The following is a 23,191-nucleotide window of genomic DNA, read 5'->3' on the forward strand; positions in this document are numbered from 1 at the left end:
AAACGGTTTTCGAAATGACGCTTCAAGATTTTATTTTTTAATAAAACAAAAATGGTATGGAAAAATGGCTTGTAAGTAGACTACGGATCTTTATGCATTTATAGAAAATTTGAATGCGCAAGAATATAAAAAAGATTGAAAGTAAAGTTCATGTTATAATATTTGCAGAATAAAATAAATTCCTATTTAGGTTCAATTTTTATAGGTACGTTTACAAAGATTTTATTTTACATAAAGATCCGCAATGTACTTATAAGTAATTTTCATTGACTTTTGATTACACAAATTTGAAATACACCATTATTTTTGTCATTTTTTATTATTTATTCGTGTTGTATTTATATTATCTATAACAACGGTAATGTCATAAAAGACAAATTTTCTTGTCATAAATTTATTTGTAATATTTTAGAAGTATTCAAATCATTGTCCTCTCGGTCCCATCCCCGAAAGGGGGGAGAGGATGAGGTTGAGTACCTACCGGGCGCGTCCCCGTGTGGGGGATAGGGGAACGGCCAGGCATGCCGAAGTCAGACCCGTACCGAGGTGCGGATCTCAACCCGTGATCGGTCGGGGAGGCCGAGGTGGCAGGGTCAGTGAGGGCTATAAGGGATCCGGCTGGCGCAAAACCCGGCCTAGGGGAACCAAGGCCCCACCGCGGACCAACTCCCCAAGCCAAGGTGTAAGCTATCATGCCGAGGGCTGGATGGCACCGGGGTGATGGTGTCGTGAACGATGCCCTTGGGGCACCAGGCGAAACCCCATTGTATTTTAGCCTTACCCCTGCAAGCAGGCTCTGCGGGGGCGGACAGAATATTTCCTCCCTTCTCGTGGGAATCTTATGGAACCACACGCTTTTTTATCTACACCTCAACGCGAAGGGACCCCGACAGGGGGACCTTCGACTACGCCCGGTGTGGTTGAGGCGGACCTCTGTGTCGGCGAGGTACTTACCGAGCTGACGCGAGGGCTGTCGATGGCCACACCACAATTGTCTGTGGAGGCGGAGGGCCCGGCACCGACTGGGACCACGGAATCCACAGACACCAAACCCATATGGAAGAAGAAGAGTGGAGCCGCTAAGAGGAAGGCGCGCAAAGCCAAACTGGCAGAGCGTTTGTCGGCCTCTGAGGCGGCTAACTCGGACGAAGTGGCAGGGAACTCGGGAGGGGTTCAGGATCAGGGTTTAAAAAGGCCCAGATCAGATGAAGAGACCCCTCCTCAGGCCCTGAAAAAGAAGGCAAAATTGCCTTCCCCAACTGGTTACGCCGAGACGCTGAAGGGCGGCAGGAGAGCGACTGTGGCGCTCTCTGGCTACCCCGAGGCGTTGCTTACCGAGGGGAAGGCAAAGCAGATGCAGCTTGGGCTCATGAAGGCCCAAGATGCAGAGGAGAAGGCCCCTCGTTTTGAGGGAGTAAAGTTCGAGCAGGGGCTCCTGTGGATCACCTGCTCGGACGATGAGACCAAGGGATGGCTAAAAAAGACCGTCCCGGGCCTAAAGCCATGGGAGGGAGCCTCACTCCAAGTTCTGGAGAGGGAGCAGCTCCCAAGCCTCAGCAGGATGACAGGGGTCGTTCCCATGATGGTGGAGAGCACCGAGGTCATCCTGAGGAGGCTAAGACATGCCAACCCTGGCCTACGGACCTCCCTATGGAGGCTGTGGGACAGGAAGGTGGCCGGCAGCGCTACGCACATGGTGCTCGGCGTAGACGCCGAATCCCTTAAGGTCTTGAGGGAGGAGCTCAGGCCCCACTGCGGGCTGGGAAGGGCTCATTTTTATGAGACCCGTACCCGGACCGGGGTGGGGACCGGGGGACCCTCGCCCAAAGGTGCGGAACCGGCGAAGGGGGATGGAACCGGGGCTGGGGAACCGATGGAGGTCGTTCCGGCCTCATCGGAACCTGGACCACCGGTCACGAACCCGGTAACCGAAGTACCAAGAGGTACTAATGTCACCCTCAATGGGGGGCCCGGACCCTCGAGGGTGGCGGTAAAAGCCGGCCCTTCGAGGGGAAAGGGACCCGCATCTGAGAGGGGAAGGGGGAGAAAGGGCTCGGGGTTGCGGGGCAGGGGTAGGCCCTCCAAAAACCAAGCCCTGATTAGGGAGGGCCTAGAGGAGGCCCAAAGAGGGTCACAAAAGACTCTCTTAGGGCATCCACAGAAGAAGGCCGGAGGCGGGGAGGAATGGAGGGGAAATGGCCAGTAACCGTGACCCCCTATACTCCCCGACGCGTCAACGAGCGAGGATCGGCATGGCCCCTACCAATGTGGTAGGGGACGGCCTTAGATGCTCGCAGATTAACTTGCATGATTAAGCCGGGGCATTGCAGTGGACCAAACAGATATATCCCTCATCCAAGAACCTTGGGTGTACAAGGGGTTGATCAGAGGGATATCTACCAAGCATGGGGTGTTAATAAGCACCCCCTCGCGGATGGAACCAGGACCTAGGGCCTGCATCTACGTAAACCGTAGTCTCGGCGCCCTAAGGCGTTTGCTCAGCCTACGTCCCCTATGACTCTGAGGAACCACCACCAAACAGGGAACTCAGAGAGTTAATTACCTACTGTAAGGAAAAAAGACTGGAGCTATTGATAAGGTGCGACGCGAATTTGCACCATATAATATGGGGGAGTTCTATCATCAACAACAGGGGGAGAGACCTTTTAGAGTACATCTCCTCTACGGACTTGGATATCCTAAATAAGGGATCCAAGCCTACATTCGTTACCTCCAGCAGGAAAGAGGTGATTGATCTTACACTGGGAACACGAGCGGTTGCACAGTGGATAAGGGAGTGGCGAGTGGACGAGGAAGACACACTATCGGACCACCGTCGTATATCCTTCAAATTAGCGATAGGGCCAACCCCAATTAGGGTAGCAGAGTACAGGAACCCCAGTGCCACAGACTGGTGCTCTTTTAAGCAAGAACTAAGTCTGAGGCTAGGGGGTCTGAGAGACCGCCCCGGGACCATAGGGTCTATAGAAAAAGAAGTAGATTTTCTACGCTCTTCCGTGATAGAATCCTATGAAGTCTCTTGCCCGCCTAAGAATCGTAGGCAGGACAAAAAAGTAGCTTGGTGGAACTCAGAGCTAACCGCCCTCCGTTCCAAATCTTGCAAGCTGCTAAATAAGACCCGGAAAACCATGGGCGAGTCTGACTGGGCGGCTTATAGGGCCTTGCAGAGGAGCTATAAGAAGCGCATCAGGGAGTCCAAAACCAGGGCCTGGAGGAGCTTCTGCGGGGAAATGGACAGCCTATCCTTGGCTGCCAGGGTCCGAAGGATCTTCCTCCAAGGACCCCGCACCGAGCTGGGAGGATTGCTACTCCCAGACGGTACGGCAGTTGACACCAGGGAGTCCATTCTAGGGCACCTGTTGGAGACACACTTTCCCGAGTCCAGGATTAGCGGTGGGATATTGCCAAGATGGAGCGAGCCCACAGTCCAGGAGACGAGGGATTGGGGCACGGCGAGGCAAATCGTCACAGTCAACAGGATCAAGTGGGCCCTGGAATCATTCGATAGATTCAAAAGTCCAGGGACTGGTGGCATCTTCCCTGCCCTCTTGCAGGAGGGCGGGGAGGAGCTAGTCGGGCACCTGCTAAGGATCTACAGATCCTGTATTACACTGAAATACGTGCCTAAAGCCTGGAGGGAAGTCAGAGTGGTATTCATACCGAAACCGGGGAAGACCAGTTATGACACCGTCAAGGCATTTAGACCTATCAGCCTGACATCCTTCATGCTGAAGACGCTGGAGCAACTGGTTGACAGGTATATCAGGGATGGAGTGCTGACGTTAAACCCGTTGAGTACTTACCAGCACGCGTATCGGACGGGCAGATCTACCGAAACGGCCCTTCACGACCTAGTCAGGACCATCGAGGGGTCGCTCGGCAAGAAAGAGTCCACCCTGTGCGCCTTTCTCGACATTGAAGGAGCCTTCGACAATACCTCCTTCGATGTAATCTGCTCAGCGGCTAGACATTTCCAAGTGAACGACACCATTGTCGACTGGCTTCGCCGCATGCTGAGCACCAGGACCATCACGACCAGTCTCAACGGGATCGAGATCAGGGCCCTAGTCGGCAGGGGCTGCTCGCAGGGGGGCGTAATTTCCCCCCTGCTGTGGCTGCTAGTGGTCGACGGGCTTCTCGTACAACTCGAAGAGCTGGGCGTGAAAGTGGTAGGGTTTGCGGACGACATCTGTATAGCTGTTGTCGGAAATCACCCGGGCAGGATCGCTAGTAAAATGCAGACTGCCCTGGACAAGATAGAAAGGTAGGCCTTGCTCAGAACTTAAGGGTTAACCCCACTAAGACTGAGCTGGTGCTGTTCACAAGAAGAAGGAACCTCACACTGAGGCTTCCCACAGTATACGGCGCAGAGCTCAAGCTCTCCAGGGAGGTCCGATATCTCGGAGTTACCCTGGACAGTAGACTCACGTGGAAAAGCCACATCACCAGACAGGCACAAAAGGCAACGGCTACCTTCTGGGCCTGCAGGAGGATGTTTGGACAATCCTGGGGACTGAAACCAGAAATGGTAAAATGCCTACATAACGCCATATTAGTCCCCCAACTTTGCTACGCCTCCATTGTTTAGTGGCCCGCGCTGAGTCGAAGCATGAACAGGAAGATATTGGATAGGGTGTTCAAGTTGTCGTTGTTGGGTATCACGGATGCGTTCAGAACCACCCCAACAGTGGCAATGTGCGCCCTGCTAAATCTGCCACCACCGCATGTTACGGCGATGGCAGAGGCAAGAAACACAGCTTGCAGACTGCACGTGAGTGGAAGATGGATTAGGGGCAGACAAGGTCATGCGAGCATCCTTCAACAGGCCGAGGACCTCCACGAGGTACTCAGCCTCGGGGGTGATCGCTGCCCGACTGCCCACGTATTCCACCACCAGTTTACAGTCCGCTTCCCCAGCAGACAAGCATGGGCGGAACGCGAAGAGGAAGTACTGTCCCCGGGAGGGCTAGTTTGGTTTACAGACGGGGCCAAATCGGAGACAGGAGTAGGTGCGGGGGCATGGTGCGGAGGGCCCAGGATGGAGCTATCATTCCACCTTGGCCTGTCTACATCCGTAGCCCAAGCAGAAATGTTTGCGATCTGGGCCGGCGCTAGAGCGATCCGGGACAAGGGATACAGACGCAAGCACATTTATATATGCAGCGACAGTATGGTTGCGCTGAGGGCGCTAACTAAAGTAAGGGTGACCTCAGCGACAACAAAAAGCTGTGTAGACCTGTCCCAGCTTGGCAGGGACAACAGGGTGAATCTCATCTGGGTGCCAGGGCACGCCGCCATCCGAGGGAACGAAAAAGCACACGATCTAGCCAGACAAGGGACCAGAGGGACCGAGAATGCGATCGTGTGCTCCGTGGGTGTCCCAGCCGGCCATGTAAAAACACTGAACAAGCAGTGGGCAGAGGGCCGCCTTCTGGACCTCTGGAGGCATGGACCGGCAATGAGGCACACGAGGGCTATGCTAGAGCAACTTTCCAGTGGACTGGGTAGTGCACTGGTAAGACTGGACCGCGATAGGCTCAGGCTTGTCGTCGGGCTGGTCACGGGGCACTGGCACACTGGAAGGCATCTAACTAGATTGGGACTGCAGGACAACCCCACCTGTCCTAGATGCGGAGAAGCGGATGAAACCCCGCTGCATGTGATTGCTGGGTGCAGGGCATTTGAGGATTCTAGGGAAACGATCCTAGGTGACAGGCACCTAGAAACGTTCAGAGTGACAGAGAGGGGAATCGGCGAACTCCTGCGCTTCGCACAGGAGGTCGGCCTCTCCCCCTCGACCCCTTAACGCCCGCCCGCAAGGGCCCGAGTACAATGGTCCACAGAGACTGAGTGCTCGGTATGGGCTAAAATCTATACTCCAACTCCAACTCCAATCATTGTCCCCCTAAAATATACAGAAAGTAGATGTAGTACATGTAGAAAGTACTGTTGATTGTTCATAAATGTAATGATTCTTCAGTTATTCGTAAACTTGCATGATAATTTCTTTTAACTAAATAAGAGTGTTGATTAATCGGCACATACTATTGCCACTTGCAATGCAATTTCACAAATATGATAAAAGAAAAGTTGAATAAGTCGAGAAAGTCGAGTTCACGGTGTATCCAATATTATAATTGTTCAACACTTTGCTTCTAAATGTATCTTGATACAGGGAAATAATAGGAAGAAAAGTTTCATAATGTTTTACGAAAAATAAAATGCCATAAATTAAAACAAAATATTTTTGATACATTTTGTATTATGAAGATGACCGTATGTCTGTTTTATGAGTTATGTTTCTAACGGTATGTAATAATGTATAATATCGCATAAGGTCACACAAAGTCATGAATTATAACTTCGTGTAGCGTTGTTAATTAATAAGAAAAGGTCTACTTTTTATACGTACTTGTAAATTATCTTATTACAAAAGGTTATGTATTCTAACAACTGAATACCTTGGAAAATATTAGGTTGGGGAAAAAGTAATTCATTATTTTTACCTTTATTTCAAGTCTTTATTTTTCATGGTTCGGATTGTCCGATTTGAGTCAAATACACCGTTTTGTGCGATAATTTGTTGCCATTTTGAGGGTAATTTCATAATGCCTCTCTCATAGAAACCCTGGTCTCTATTGGTGAAAAAGTCGACTAAGCGATTTTTACAATCTTCTCTGGATGCCAATTTCTTATCTCTAAGGAAGTTTTGCAAGGCTAAAAAACGATGGTAATCGCTTGGTGCCAGGTCCGGACTATAAGGTGGATGCATTAAAACTTCCCAACCAAGCTCCCGGAGTTTTTGACGAGTCACTATAGACGTGTGTGGCCTGGCATTGTCTTGATGGAACACAACATCTCTCCTGTTGGCTAATTCTGGCCGCTTCTGGTCAATCGCTACCTTCAACCGGTCCAATTGTTGACAGTAGAGGTCCGAATTTAGTGTTTGGCCATATGGAAGCAATTCGTAGTGGATGATTCCTTTCCCGTCCCACCATAAGCACAGAAGAACCTACCTGGCTGTAAGTCCTGGCTTGGCCACCGTTTGAGACGCTTCACCGCGCTTTGACCATGATCGTTTTCTCATAATATTATCGTATGTGACCCATTTCTCATCCCCAGTCACCATCCGTCTAAGAAATGGGTCTATTTCGTTCCGTTTGGTCAAAGCTTCGCAAATGGAAATTCGATCCATTTTGTTTTTCTGCGTCAATTCGTGTGGCATCCAGACATCGAGCTTCTTTTTTAATCCAGCTTTATGGAGATGGTTTAAAACTGCTTTATGATCGATCTTTAGCTTCTAGGGGATGCTACGACAGCTAACATGCCGGTGTACTTCGATCTTTTCCATGATTTTACCGACATTTTCGACGACGGGTCTACCTGTGTGAGGTGCATCTTTAACATCGAAAATACCGGAACGGAATCGACGAAACCAAAATTGCACGTATATACTCCATAAACTCCATTCACAGTTTCAGCCGCCTGCCTTCCATTTTCGCCTTTATCAAAGCAAAATTGTAAAATGTACTGAATTTTCTCTTTGTTAACTTCCATTTTTGACACCCTATAAATCACAACTGAATCAACCAATCACAAAACTGTAGAAGAATTTTTTGTAGTACAGAATGTCACTTTTCGAACGAGCACAAACCCGAAGTTGTCTGACTAATACTTTACGAGATATATATCATTACAGCCATCTAGCGGAGAAATAATGGATTACTTTTTCCCCAACCTAATATTAGTTTTAGGATAAGTATGTCCTACTACTCCTATACTTTGAATTCAACATTCGATCGAATTCTGTTTTAAAAATCTGGTAACTACTGGTAACATCATAGTGGCGTTTTCATACAAATAAATGTTCTGATATATGGTAAAGTTATAACAAGTATCAATAATTTCATAATAAATCTGTTCTTTTATTTGGTAATACTAAATAAACGTAGTATTTTTATTTTTGTTAAACATCGCCTGTTGAAGAAATTAAATTGGTATTTCAAATTACAGTGAATTATAGTTTTGTTTCGAGTTCAATTGCTTTAATCGTTTATGTGCTGTATGAATAAATATATTTGAAGTGTGTCGAATGCGGTACAGTTCATTTGAGACGAAAAGAAAAAAATTAATTAAGGAGGCTCTAGTGCAAATAGAAATAACGCCAAGAAAATTATAAAAATTTGTATACGGGTTAGATTTTTCCCCAAAAACACCCACACAAATTTTGGGGAAGCTAGGGTACCTAAAAGCTAAGAAATAAATGTTTCAATTTTTCACTTTTTAACGTGAACTCTTATGGGAAAGTGCGTTTTCAACACACTCAATTACGACTAAAAATCAATGTTTAACATAATTTTTTTTTTATTTTGATATAAAATTGCGAACAATTGTAATATTCTAAATACTATGCCATACTACATATGTTTATTTTCAAATTAAAAACTATGGAAAGTATTCTATTTTATGCTTTATGTTATTAAAATGAAACATATTTTATTTTATGTGTTAGATTATCAAAATAAAATATTTTATTTGCTGAAATTTTATATCCCATTTGAAATATTATTTTATTTGAATTATGAAGAATCTATTATTTGAAATAGTATTTAAAATATTTATTGTACAAATATTACCCATCTCTGGTTAGAACGCATAAAATTGAATTACTTTGAAAGTAAAGTGATAGATTAGGACGTGTAGTAGATTAAGCATTTAATTCATGTTAGATTAAGAGTCAAAGAAACCAAAAGTATAATTTTTTTTTAGTTACATGCAAGTAATATGTTATTTTTCTTTTAGTTTTATAAAAAGTTCTACTAAAATTAAGGGGAGGCGTGGACTGCGCTCGTAATTTTTGTAAACTTTTATTTAAATTAAGACTTGTGCGAAATTAAGGTAAGGATGTTGGTAGCACTGATAATTCCGCACAGGTGAAAGACGGTTGGTAGAGGGCATTTAGTTAGGGAATGGCCCGTGAGAAGGATATAGACGTAGGACCACGATCTCCTACCACGTGTCTGTGTAAAACGTTAATAAAACAACAAATATCTTCGTTTCCAAAAATAACACTGTCCAACAAATTTAAACTTTTTTTAAATTCCCCGATATCCACTAGGTGATTCTTATAGAGTTTCTCGTCCTAAATACAAATCTGAAAGTAAAATTGCTCCATCACTCTTAGTTTTCGAGAAATTCGAGATTTCGTAAATACGGTCGATTTTGAGAGAAAACGTAGTACTAGTTGAAAACTACGAACGCTAGAAAGTTCTATTTAGTCTTAAAAGATAGAGGAGTGTTTCCTAATATGAAGACATATTCCTTTAGAATTATCTGCTCTTTTGAATGCCTGTAAATAAATACCGAAGTTCAAAAAGTTGCCGACGCGAGTACTTTTTAACCGACTTCGAAAAGGAGGAGGTTACTCAATTCGACATGTGTATATATATTTTTTTTTTTATGTCTGTTCACCGATTACGCCGAGATGGCTTGATCAATCGGAACGATTCCTGTTGCATCTTGTAGAGCATGTTCCCTCGATGATCCTGCTGTCAAGACTTTTTGCGATTTGTCATTTTTTACCCGTATTTTTACCAAAAAACCGTGATTTTTAAGTATGCTTGCCGATTACGTCGAGATGGCTTGATGAATCAGAGTGAAACCTCTTGCATCTTGTCGAATATTTCTTCCAATTGGTCGCGTAACAGAAACATTTTGTGATTTGTCATTTTTTACCCGTTTTTTTTTTAAACAGAAACATTTTGTCTTGCTTCTTACTGCGAGACGGATGGACCAATCAGATTGAAACATCTTGCATCTGGAAGAGCATTTGCCATTTGGTCCCATAGCAAAACATTTGTCCTTGTCTTATTTTGTACCACTTTATATCACTTTTTATCGCAAAAAGCGTACTATTTCACGTATGTTTGGCCTGAAACCGATGAAATCGATGAAACCCCTTACATTTTGCTGCCGGAGAGGTTTTCGCAATGATCACAGATGCAAAAATTTATAAATTTCTGTATTGCTTATAACTATTGTCATCGCAAAATTCCTATTATATGATGTAACTCGGTGAGGAAATTACCGAGCGCGATGGAACCTTCCGTATTTCATGATACATGAATTCGTGATGTTCCCATTTGCAAAAATTTATGGACACTTTTATTGTTTATAAAACCATTGTTGGTGCGAAATTGCTATGCTCTGGTGCAGCTCGACAATGAATTTACCAAACGCAATCAATCCCTGCACATGTAGTTACAGATGTATTCCTGATAATCCCATTTGCAATTATACAGGGAGTCACAGCTCCCTGTGCCTTTTACACAGCCTTTAACACAGCTAAAAAGAAACCCACCACAGAAAATCTAATTAATTTCAAAAAATGTCGTGCTGCCTTTCGTAAAACTATTAAACAAAGTAAAAAGCAATCATGGGAAACATACATATCTAGCATCACAAATCAAACGTCAACAACTGAAGTGTAGAAGAAAATAAAAAGCATCGATGGAAAAGCACTCACTACAAAAATTCAATTTCTTAATCTAGGCGATGGAAAAACTGTAACCAACTTGAAAGACATAGCCGATACACTCTCAGAAACTTTCCAACAAAATTCAATCGACAACAACTACAATACACCAACTGAGAAAAAGGAAAAACCACCAGACATCACAAACACGTCCCATTATAGCAAAAACTCAAAAAAAGATACCAACGACCATATATTAAATGCAAAAATAACAATAGAAGAACTAAATAACACACTCCTAACAACAAAAAACTCCTCTCCAGGCCCGGATAACATACCAAATAAATTTCTAAAACAACTCCCTCTGATCGGAAAAAACCACCTCCTCAAAATATTTAACGGAATATGGACCCACCAAGTGTTCCAGACAAATGGAGAAATGCTATAGTCATACCTATATTGAAAGCAAACAAAAACAAACATGAAACAGGAAGTTACCGACCCATAGCACTAACGAACACAATGTGTAAAATCATAGAAAAGATAGTCAATGCAAGACTAAGATGGTTTCTAGAATTAAACAACATTCTGGCATCGTACCAATACGGCTTCCGCCAATACCGTTCGACTCGGATGTACTCATCAACATAGAAACCAGCATATGTGACACATTCGTAAAAAACGAGCACCTTGGACTAGTCTGTTTAGACATAGAAAAGGCATACGATACGATACAGAGATCCAAAATCATTGAAACATTAATCGAAGCAAAAATAAATGGACACATGTTGGCTTTCATAAAGAACTTTCTTAAAAACAGATCAATCCAAGTCAGAGTCAACGGCACACTCTCTAAGCCGACTGAAATATTCAACGGAGTACCACAAGGATCTGTAATCAGCGTAACACTATTTTTAATAGGAATAAATAATATCGCTACAAACATAAAACCACCTGTATAGGTTAATCTTTTCGCAGATGACCTTACGATATCCTGCAGCAGGAAAAATATAAATACTGTTACAGAACTTCTACAGTCAAGCATAAATAGCCTTCAGAAATGGTCGGACGAATCAGGCCTCACATTTTCTCCTCATAAGACACAATATATCATATTCACGAGAAAACGCCACCAACATCATAACCCACCACAAATTTACCTGAATAACACAACAATAAAATTGGTACAACACATAAAACTACTTGGCCTCATCTTTGATAAAAGACTCTCATGGATACCACACATGAATCACCTAAAAAAAATATGCGGACAACGACTAAACATTATCAAAGTTATATCCAATATCAACTGGGGAGCAGATCAAGAAACCATCCAAAAAATATATCAAGCTCTAATCAGATCCAAAATAGACTATGGATCAATAATTTACAATTCAGCCAAACCCTCCACATTGAAACAAATTGAAACCATCCATAACATAGCTCTAAGATTAGCCACTGGAAGTTATCGTACAAGCCCAATTAACAGCATATTGTTAGAAACAAAAGAAACCTCCCTGGAACAAAGAAGAAAGCTCCTAAGCCTTAAATACGCAATCAAAATTTCTTCCACTCCAAACAACCCGACTTTCAACAACGTATTCACTGACAGATACTCCAATCTGTAGGTAAAAAGACCTAACTCCATAACACCATTCTACATCCAAATCACGAAATATCCAAATTTCCCCGAAATAAAGACAACGCCAATTATTGAACGCAATTACGGTAAAATAGCACCTTGGACTCTCAAAACCCCGCAAGTCAACACGGAACTTGCAGAAACCCCTAAAGACCATAAAAGTTACATCGAACACAAGGCAAGATTTCTTGAACTAAACAACCAATACATACTCTACAACAAAATATATACCGATGCATCAAAAACTGACCAAGGAGTAGGATTCGCCTTCGTCACCAAACAACGACTCCCCAAAGCAACATCAATATTTACAGCTGAATCATACGCCATCCTAGATGCTCTTCATTACACCTACACAAGTAGCCACCAATATCATGTTATCTATACAGATTCAATGAGCGTAGTTACCGCTATGAAGAACACACATACTAAACATAAACATGAAAACATAGAAGCCATACAAGAAACTTGCTCAGAACTATCCGACAATGGTAAATACATAATCCTCATCTGGGTCCCATCCCATCAAGGAATCGCCGGAAATGAAAAAGCCGACGCCTCAGCGAAAGAAGCAATCTCCATCCCTCCAAATGAAATTAGAAAACTCATCCCTAACCAAAACATCCTAAATTCGACACAAACTATAGCAAGAGAAGAATGGAACAAACTGTGGACCTCCAATCAAAGAACCAAAATCCACGAGATAGTGCAAGATTTCTATCAACCAATACCCACTCACAACTTGAACAAAAAAGAAAGAGTAATCATGACTAGACTCAGAGCAGGTCACTCTAAAATAACACATGAATACTTATTAAAGAAAACAGATCCTCCACGATGCACCCTCTGCAACAAAAGAACAACAATAAATCACCTACTATTTGAATGCCGAAGATACGATGTCGAAAGAAGAAAAAACAAATTAAAACCAGACTCGGCCCTAACTTCTGAAGACCATGTTCATAACACCATCCAATATTTAAGAGACACCAACTTATTCCAGAAAATATAGAACATTTTTGTCGCTAATGACCTTGCAGTGGATGCGACGTAAAGCACTTATTTAAAAAAAAAAAAAAAAAATTGAAGAATTACTTATCTGGAACATGTAAATGTAATACAAAAACCGATAGCGCGTGGCACCGATTAGGCGAATCCCGTAACGATGGCTCTGACTGACCGAAACATAGCGAGCAATGGCTGTGCAGCGGCAAAACACCGTTCATGCGTTCCGAGTTGACATTTTGTCAAACCGTATGGATTAGAAACCGTCCCAACATTTACCGCGGGTGGTTTTCTCTTCAGAAATGTTTGCAGAATCCGATAACGGAGTGTAAAATCGACCTAGGTGTATAACTCTTCATTAAAATACAAAAGTATTTCGTGAAAAATTCACGCATCATCACCTTTTTGAAATTCCGTGTTCATTTACAGGCATTCAAAAGAGCAAATAATTCTAAAGGAATATGTCTTCATATTCAGAAAACACTTCTCTATCTTTTAAGACTAAATAGAACTTTCTAGTGTTCGTAGTTTTCAAGTACTACTACGTTTTATCTCAAAATCGACCATTTTTACAAAATCTCGTATTTCTCGAAAACTAAGGGTGATGGAGCAATTTCACTTTTAGATTCGTATTTAGGACGAGGAACCCTATAAGAATCACCTAGTGGATATCGCGGAAAAAAAATCGAGTTGGAGAGTGTAATTGTCCGTTTTGTCACTGCCATATTCCGCTACTGCAAGCCACGTGGTATTATTTACAAGTGCTGTGTTTCGCTGAACGATGATTAAACGAATAACTCGATAAAGAAATCGTGAGAACCTACCGTGGAATTGTTTCCGGAACAATAATCGACGAACTGGACGTATCCAGGAATCCCATGATCGCGGCCCACGTGAACGAAATGAGCGTTCGCGTCCAACTGAGGCTCGTAAGCAGAGCGGCTGAGATCTAGGTTCACGCGATTGGCTGACGCGACCACGTGGTCCTCCAGACTCGTGGCATCGTTGATCCCGTGTCTGCGGAGCGACACCAGAGCGCGGAGAGCCGCCAATGCGACAGCGTCGTACGTTCCTCCGACGTTGGACGACGAGTACCCGTTGTAAAATCCGCTGGGGACTGGCATCAGCTCAGAATCGGTTCGAGCCCCTTCTCCAAGAATACTCGGTACGTACTCGTTCATAGTGACATGTTGAATCTGAGCTACGACTAGTCGACGAGCTTCCAGAAACAGCTTCGTCTCGTCCCAATGGGGGTTGGCTTCGGACAGCTTCTCGGCTATGCGGTTGTGCTCATTCAAGAACGCTGCATATATCGTGCCCAGGGCTTTGTCGTTGGTGCTGTTGCAAATTTCGCAGGCGGAGATATCCACTTTCCCCCGAGTGTAGGTCCTGAGTCGATGGAGCCTCTCGTCGGTAATCCCGTATATATGGGAACCGTCCAAGTAGGCTGACGCACCGTTCATCTGTTCTCTGGTCTCGAAGTTGCATTTGTGCACTGTCAGACCCGGCACTGATCGCCAATAATTCGCGCACCCGCCATCTTCGTCGCGGATCTCGTAACACTCGGGATGCTTCGCTTTTCCTGTGCAGCATTGATTGGGTTGATGAGTCGGGTGGATCGTGGAGGCGATGTCATGGAGTATTAATTCCGACCACACACCGGCGAAGCTCGTCAAACCCTCGTGAGCCTCTGGTACAGGCTGCAGGCGGTCTATTATCGTCGATACTGCTTTGCTAGGTGTTGGAAGCACGTGATTCCTTGTCGATTCCCGTGGTGTCGCGATTCCTGATGGTAAGAAACAAGCAGTTGGTTATTATCAAGATGTATAACAAGGGCTCATAGTTTATAGCTGTCTAGTAGCTATTTGTATATTTTTTCAGAAAGCGTTAAATGGTACATCTTGAAGTGGCGAGATTTTTTATCTCAAATTTGACAGTCAGTGTTCCACTAACCGTTGTATTGAACGGACGTGTTCTCGTGTCGCTCTGATTGAGTACAGTACAGTGTATATGTCGCAGGGAAATGATAAAAATAAAGATTTGATCAAATCCCTAAGGTAAATGATCAATTTACGGAAGATGTTAAAATAACAATTCTGTGAGATCATTTCCCTAAAGAAAGTAAGTGATTTGATCAAATCTCTTAACTGTTTTAGTGAAAAGATGAAATAATATGATTTGATCAAATCCCTTGACTGTTTTAGTGAAAAGATGGAATAATATTGTTTAGATATTAGAAGTATTAATTTAGTAAATCATGCGTTATTAAGTGTAGAGTAGGTAATACAACAATAGTCGTAGGCACATAAATTATTTATTCGAAACTAATTAGTAAAAGAAATAGGTACTTAAACTGATATTGTAAAACACAAAAAGGATATTTTTAGTGAAATTTTAAATATTTTTAGTGAATGTTGTGACATGAAAGTAAAACTCCTTAACATTCGAAAAGCGCGGTCACTCAACTATCGACAAGATCGGTGCGGTAGGCATGGTAATTGCCAAAATACCCGCAAGGAGAACCGGCGTCGAGCACGTGCGATCGCGTTCGATCCTAGAACTCTGTTCCGAGATTTGATACAGAAAAGTCGTACCGAGCTGAGCAAGCGTCACCTTACATTCTTATATTTTACCGTTGTATTTTGTATTATATTAATTTAGTTTTATTTTAAGAAGTGTTTCGACAAGTAGTCGATTAGCGAAGATTATACTTACTGTACGAGCCGTTATAGATAGCCGTAATCCATCGACAAATACTGTAAGTTGGAAAATCTCATTCTACCTGAATAATATACTTTCTTTATTCTATTTCATTCTCTATTATACTTTCCACTCTTTCTTACCTCTCACGGGTCGTCCAACTCACCCACCCTGAGTGAGTCTACTTATCCGTTTGTCGATTTGCCGTAAAATCGGCTGGCGCCCTACATCTTTATTTTACATAAATTCAATTTTTATTCTTTAGAGCCCCGGCAGCCCTTGATCCAGGCCGCGCCGGGTAGATTTCTTCTCTCGACAAAATAACATATTCAGATTATTAATTAAATTAGATCTTACTGATTGTCGAGAAAAGTAAATCGGTCTCAATGTAATTAATCAATAAATACGTTCATTCATTTTTATTAAAACACGTTGTTGATTTGTGACATCTCGAGTTACAAAGTATGTACGTTACTTTTTCACAAGCACATCTTTTGTTTTAATAAAAATGAGTAAACATTATTGTTTATTAATTACATTCCCTAAAAATATTCTTTTTGGTTTTTAAAATATCAGCTTAAGTACCTATTTGTTTTGTTAATTAGTCTCGAATAAATAATTTATGTTTCTATGAGTATTGTTGTATTACCTATTCTACTTTTAATAACGCATGATTTACTAAATAAATACTTTCAATATCTAAACAATATTATTTCATTTTTACACTAAAACAGTTATGGGATTTGATCAAATCACTTACTTTCTTTAGGGAAATGACCTTACGGAGTTGTTATTTTAACATCTCCCGTGAATTTACCTTAGAGATTTGATCAAATCTCTATTTTTATCGTTTCCCTGCGACATATACAAACAGATCACGGTGACACGTAACAAGTGAATGAATTCAAACAACTTCCATAACCGTTTGGCTACTCGATGTAAGCTGGGTAGGATATTCAATTTATATTTAGTTTAAATTAGTGCATGTAAAGTGCGAAATAATGAGTAACGAAAATCCGACATCGTTAACACACAATCAACCACAAACTATGGATTGCTCTGAAGACACCTCAAGTGAAGAGACCGAATTGGAAAAAACTATCAATGAACAATGGAAACTGGCTAAACTAAAAAGAAAAAGAGGGACGAAGACAGATCTGGAAAGCTTCGGTACAAAAATAAGACTAATTAACGCAAAAGCAAATACCAAATGGCTAAAAGACCCACAAACATCAATCAGGTATGCACTACTACAAAAACTAAGTAACGAGAATGTACAAAAAGATTCTACTCATATCATAAAACCACCACCAATATTCATAGAGACCCCTAACATTGATCCATTAATAGAAACACTAAAACAACACATAGGACCCAATGAATTTATAATGAAGCAATTGAAAGGAAATCAAATTAAATTGCAAATGCTCAATCCAGACCGTTATAGAACAGTAATTAAAATCCTAAGAAATAAAAACGCAAATTACTATACCTATCAGCCAAAAACAGAAAAAAAATTCAAAGTAGTAATAAAGGGATTACACCCAAAACTCAATATAGAATATATAAAAGCAGACCTGTTAGAAAAAGGGCAGAGGGTAGGAAACATAATCAACTGGACAAAATGTGGCACATCAACACCATTGCTAATGTTTCTCATTGAACTTGAACAAGATAAAAATAATACAGAAATTTATGATATCAGCGTGGTATGTAATACCCAAATAAAAGTAGAACCACCAAGAGCTAATAGAAACATTCCGCAATGTGCCAAGTGCCAACGACATGGTCATGCAAAAAATTATTGCAACACACCATCAACTTGTGTCGAATGTGCAAGAATCACCTCTCAATCGATTGTTCACTTGGCAAAAAAATAGAAAAGATAACACTAATTGACAAAATAAAAAAAAAATGTACATTCAATGCCACAATTTTTTTCTTATGTATTTTGGCCTACTAAAATCAAAAATCCCAAGAAAAAATTTTTCTATGAATAGGTTTTTTTTATATGAATTTTTGAATTTTTTTTCGATTTTTTTCTGACATACGTTCACATTCTAGGCCATATCTTGAGTCAGAAACGCGCTATCAAGGATATTGGGATGAAAGAATGTTGGGAGACTACATTTGGTTCCTCATCAGAGAAACGAACCCAACGAATAACAGAATACAAAACAAACGCCGAAATTATTTGTATATTCCGGTATCTATCCATAGATTTTCTTCAACAAAAACTTGTTTTCTTCGTAAAAGTGCGATCTATACGTAAACAATTAGAAACTGGACATAATTTGACAATTTCTATTTTTCCATGGCGATGGAAGAAGTATTCGTGTTCTATTTTAGCCGAAAAAATCAAAGTTTTTCATACATATTGGCTCGTAACACTTAAACTATTGAACCGGTTGGAAAATAATGTAAAAAGGAATTGTTGGAAATTCGATCATCTTTAAAATGGCATCTTGTGCGACCCAATTGGACGTTTCTGACACGATATATGGCCTAGAATGTGAACGTATGTCAGAAAAAAATCGAAAAAAATTGAAAAATTCATATAAAAGAAACCTATCCATAGAAAAATTTGTTCTTGCGATTTTCGAGTTTAGAAGGCCAAAATACATAAGAAAAAAATTGTGGCATTGAATGTACATTTTGGCTGTAAACTAGTGTTATTAATGTTCCATTTATCTATATGGAGTTTTATTGTTTCAAAAGTTTTGAAGTCCTATAGAAATGGATCCCCATTCACAAAATCGTCTGGAGTTGTTAGTTCGGCCTAACAAAAATGTCATCAACTGTTTCTTTTCTGCCTTTTCTTAATTTTGAGAAACTTCGTGCAAAATAAAACAATATATTTCTTTAAATAATACACGACATCTGTTACATGTATAAAAATCTCGATTTTCTTGAATTTTTCTTCTAAACAAAATTTTAATTGCACAATTTAAATTGCAAAATAGTAGCTGCTTTTGGTATCCTCTCTCTTCTGTAAAAAGTTATTCTGTATAATAGTTACGAAATGAATGTAGGGGGTTTCATGGGATAACAAATTTTTCATGACTTTTAAGAAAGTCCTATGACTGAGGGAATAATCATTATTGCTTATTGTGCATATCTGGTGGGAAATACCAAAGAACCTACTTAAAAATTGCGTCCAACAACTGTGAATAAATATAGGTTTGGAGTGCATTGCTATCGGGTCGAGTCAGAAGTAATTGCTGGCACAGGCTTATAATCGCCCCTGGAATTTTCAAATAATCTGCAGCTCGTTATAACTTTTGTATTTATTTTATGTTTGAGGGTATGCCAGTCTAGAAATAGTTGTTTCAAAGTACAGGTCAAGCGCAAATGCAAATTTCCAAGTGATTAAAATGCAGAAATCAAGACAACACATTCGCTATGTTATATACATTTATTATATATAATATATATTTATTTTATGAATAGAAATATATATTAAGAACAAAAGCTTCGTCATCCTAAATTGTCCATAGATTTCAATTAGAATGTGATTAAAATCTCGTGCAAAAGTAAATCAAGAAGAAAAATAAACACAAGTTCATAAAATATTTGAAAAGTCTACAGCTTGCTTAGTGTCATATTGAGTGACGATTGCATTTTGCTAAAAAATTTCTCTGTAAACCAGAATTATGAGAACACGTCATATTTACAGACAAAAAAAAGTTTAATTTGGACGGATCGAATAAATAGAATTATTATTGAATTATTTAGCATCACAGTACCCGGATTTAAATCCAATTGAGCATCTTTGGCCAATACTAGTACAACAAGTGTATGACAAACAGAAGCCAGGAATTCACAATCGGTGGAATTCATATGGCGATGACATCTTTTTGAAATCGCTTCCTTTTTAAGTTATAGCAAAAGAACTTTCTGCGACAGAACTTTGCGAGAATGTCTAGAAAGTTACAAAGGTTTGATCTTAGAACGGACATTTCTCCTCCTTTCACTTTATACAATGTCGAGCTGCCTTATCCGATTGCATCAAGAACTATTATATTTTACTACTAACACAAGAAAAACGATAACAGTACTTGCATTTTTAACTTTGCATTTTTAACCTTGAAGGTAAAGAAAATAATATTCCTATAGAGTGGTCAGTTTATTTCAATGATACCCTGGATAACGTTCGCCTACTTAAATATATGTGACCGTTAGCACGCTATTAAATATTTTAAAAATATAATGTATATTTTCATAAATTCATAATTTCAAATTATACAAAGATATACATAGATGAATAAGGAAATCAAAATCGCCCTCGCATCGAAACAGTTATTTCCCATCTTTCTTTGCATTTTTCATTTTTCACAATGTAGATTGTCAATTAAAACATCTAAATATAAATTTCCGAGTATATATTCCACATTTAACATGTTTGTTATTTTTTTGCAACGTTTGTTATGTAATAGTATACAATAAAATTCGACAGACTTGAGAATTTGCACAAATCAAGGTAACGACTGACCAGTCACAAATTAAATTTGGTTTAATTACACTTGAATCCTGTCGTTTGGTTATAAAATTTTATGTACAAAATATTCAGTATAAATATTACGATAATTAACTGTTTATGTAAGAAGTTATGTTATTTTTTGCATCCGACATTTTGTTTGAATTCTGGGAAAATATACATTTTTAATTATTCATTTATAATATTATCCAGTTTTAATAGGACTTTACAATCAACAGAATTTTGAGTTAAAAATTGTTCAAAAATTGTTCTTTTAAAGTATGTCGTGTCTTGTACTTACAACGACTCTAGTTCTTAAAATAGTATTTTTTTTTAAATAAAATCAGAGACAGACCGAATTTGATATTATATTTGATATTAATATTTATATTTGATCTATTAATATCCATATTCATATTGCACAGTAAATGTTACTGATAATAGTTTTCAAGTAAAGATGAACAAAATAAATACATTTGTAAAATTACATTCCATCAATAATGAGGTTTCGATAATAATTCTAAGTTATAGTGTTCGCTCGTAAAAGGAATGGCAGATCAGAGTGATCAGGTCGAAACGCTTTCGATTTCTAATAAGAGTTATTTGGTTTGTCGAACATAATCGAGAGATGAATACTTGGTATACCATCGGCCTAGAAAGTTGCAATGGATTTCGCTGTCTCTAAACCAGAATAAGGTGTTTTAGTAATAGAAATAATCATGCCGGTTTAAAATAGAAAGTCTGTTTACGTTATTTATGATAGAGTGTCAAGAAAATTTAATTATTTATTTTGGCGGAGTGATTATGAGTTTAACTTAAGTAAAGCGGAATGGAATTCTAACACAATTTAAAAAATAAACATAAAGATTTAGGGAGCATTCCTGAAGGCGTAAACAACCATAAAATAATGTTTGGCAAAAAAATATAACCGACTTCGAAAAAATATTACAATTGCACTAAAAAGTATGAAATAATTTCTAGTTAATTGATATGAATACCCACTAGTTCTACATAGATATAATTGCTTAAAAGTATGAAATAATTTCTATTTCATTTATATTAAATTATGTTAAATAACCTTTTCGTAGTCGACGCTATATCAATAATTTGTAATTTCTGCTTGAGTTAGTTTTTGGTGAGGGCGGCAATATTGAATGCTGTTAATGTATACATGTGTACTATCTACTCGAAAATACTGTCTGAGTAGGTTTGGGGCATCCTTTTTCGCGGGGCCTGGGGGTGGAAAATTACTGCTAATGTATATTAAATCTCTCTCTATGAAAATAATGTCTGAGTAGGTTGGTATAGTCTTTGATAGAGGTGGGAATATTGAATAATGTTAATGTATATGATGTCTAAAGTAGGTATGACGATAGCAATAATTTAAGAACGTAAGTTTTGTCCTACCGACAAAAAGTTAAACCAAATTTGGTAATTTTTAATGTAAGTAATTTTAATTTTGCGCCGACTATGAAAAGGTTATTTAACATAATTTAATATAAAGGAAATAAAAATTTAATATATTATTCAATATCATTTAATATAAATGAAATAGAAATTATTTCATACTTTTTAGTGCAATTTTAATATTTTTTCGAAGTCGGTTATATTTTTTTTTCAAAAATTATTTTAATTCACACTTTTTAGTGCCAATCTATAACCAATAGGTTTCATGCAATAACAATAGTTATGAGCAATATACAGAATGACCCAAAAACGTTGGAGGACCTTGAAAGGGGTGGTTCCGGGGCAGGTGGGGTGGTGATTTGAAACAATTTTTCCTTAGCGAAAATGGTATTCAAGGCTTCATTAAGGGGATATTTCAGAAACAGAAACTCACGACCAATCAGAGTGCAAGTATGCCGGAGGAGTATCTGCGGAGCCTACGCTACCGCAGGCGATCCACCGACATACTCGCGCTGTGATTGCTCGGGGTTTTCGCTTAATATCTCCTTAACGAAACCTCGGGCCACATTTTCGCTAAGCAAGAAGTTGTTTGAAAGACATCCAATTTGTCTGAATTCAATTTGACATTGTTTCAAGGATATCCAATATTTTTGGGACACCCTGCATAGTTGCAAAGGGCATTATCAGGAATACATATGCAACTAAATGTGAAAGGATTAATTGCGTTTGGTAAATTCCTTATCTAGAGACGCGGTAGCGTCTCGGCGCCAAGTAAATGAAAACTTATTCGTCACCGCGTACATATACCTGGCGTTGGAGCTACCACGTATCTTTTACAGGAGAGATGGTCCATTCCAACCTAACCTGAAACTTCTTTCATGAATATCTCAACACGCCTGCAATATTTTCTAAATTTAAAAGCATTTTTCTTATGTAAACCGCATATAAGCCTTCGAATAAAACCAAATTCAATAAAATCGGTCCACGAACAACTAAGATTATTCTTATTATTATTCGTAATTTCGTATTTTTCGTATTATTTTCCCGTCGTCAACCCTTAGCCAATAGGACCTAAGCAAAAGCCGAGTGTCGTTCGTCGACTCTTGGAATCATTCGGTTCGGCATGGCTCGTCGGCCATCGAGCGTCGAGAGTCGAAATAGATGTCATCATTCATAACCTGCCAAGTGTCAAAACTTTTTACACTATTGCATTATTGATTATATTTATATCAGCAATATGTTTTAAATTTAGACTTCTTATGCAGAGTTTACAGAAATATCAATTTTATTTTTATAAATTTAAAATAGATTCTATATAATAAATGATTTGTAAAAAGAAGTGAGATCCGATAAAAAATTTCAAAACAGGAGGACTCAAGGAGTTATCATTGAAAAATAGAAGATCCCTATAAAAATCTACAAGAAAGAAGAAAAATATGTGAAATCGAAATGAGCTGCTAGTACA

At 39.7% G+C, this 23,191-nt stretch overlaps 1 protein-coding gene and 1 long non-coding RNA gene across 2 annotated transcripts in view; one reads left to right on the forward strand and one right to left on the reverse strand.

The window, feature by feature from the left end:
- LOC128882817 (uncharacterized) overlaps positions 1-23,191 on the reverse strand; it is a 91,716-nt gene that overhangs the window by 5,493 nt on the left and 63,032 nt on the right. Inside the window, exon 5 of the mRNA XM_054134583.1 lies at positions 13,967-14,928. Within this exon, the coding sequence (XP_053990558.1) occupies positions 13,967-14,928 (962 nt within the window). The remainder of the gene's footprint in view (positions 1-13,966; positions 14,929-23,191) is intronic.
- LOC128882825 (uncharacterized) overlaps positions 14,813-23,191 on the forward strand; it is an 18,349-nt gene continuing 9,970 nt past the window's right edge. The window contains exons 1-2 of the long non-coding RNA XR_008458574.1: positions 14,813-14,934; positions 15,024-15,900. This is a non-coding gene — a long non-coding RNA (uncharacterized LOC128882825). The remainder of the gene's footprint in view (positions 14,935-15,023; positions 15,901-23,191) is intronic.

The sequence above is a fragment of the Hylaeus volcanicus genome, unplaced genomic scaffold (assembly GCF_026283585.1).
Source record: "Hylaeus volcanicus isolate JK05 unplaced genomic scaffold, UHH_iyHylVolc1.0_haploid 12192, whole genome shotgun sequence".
Taxonomy (NCBI): domain Eukaryota; kingdom Metazoa; phylum Arthropoda; class Insecta; order Hymenoptera; family Colletidae; genus Hylaeus; species Hylaeus volcanicus.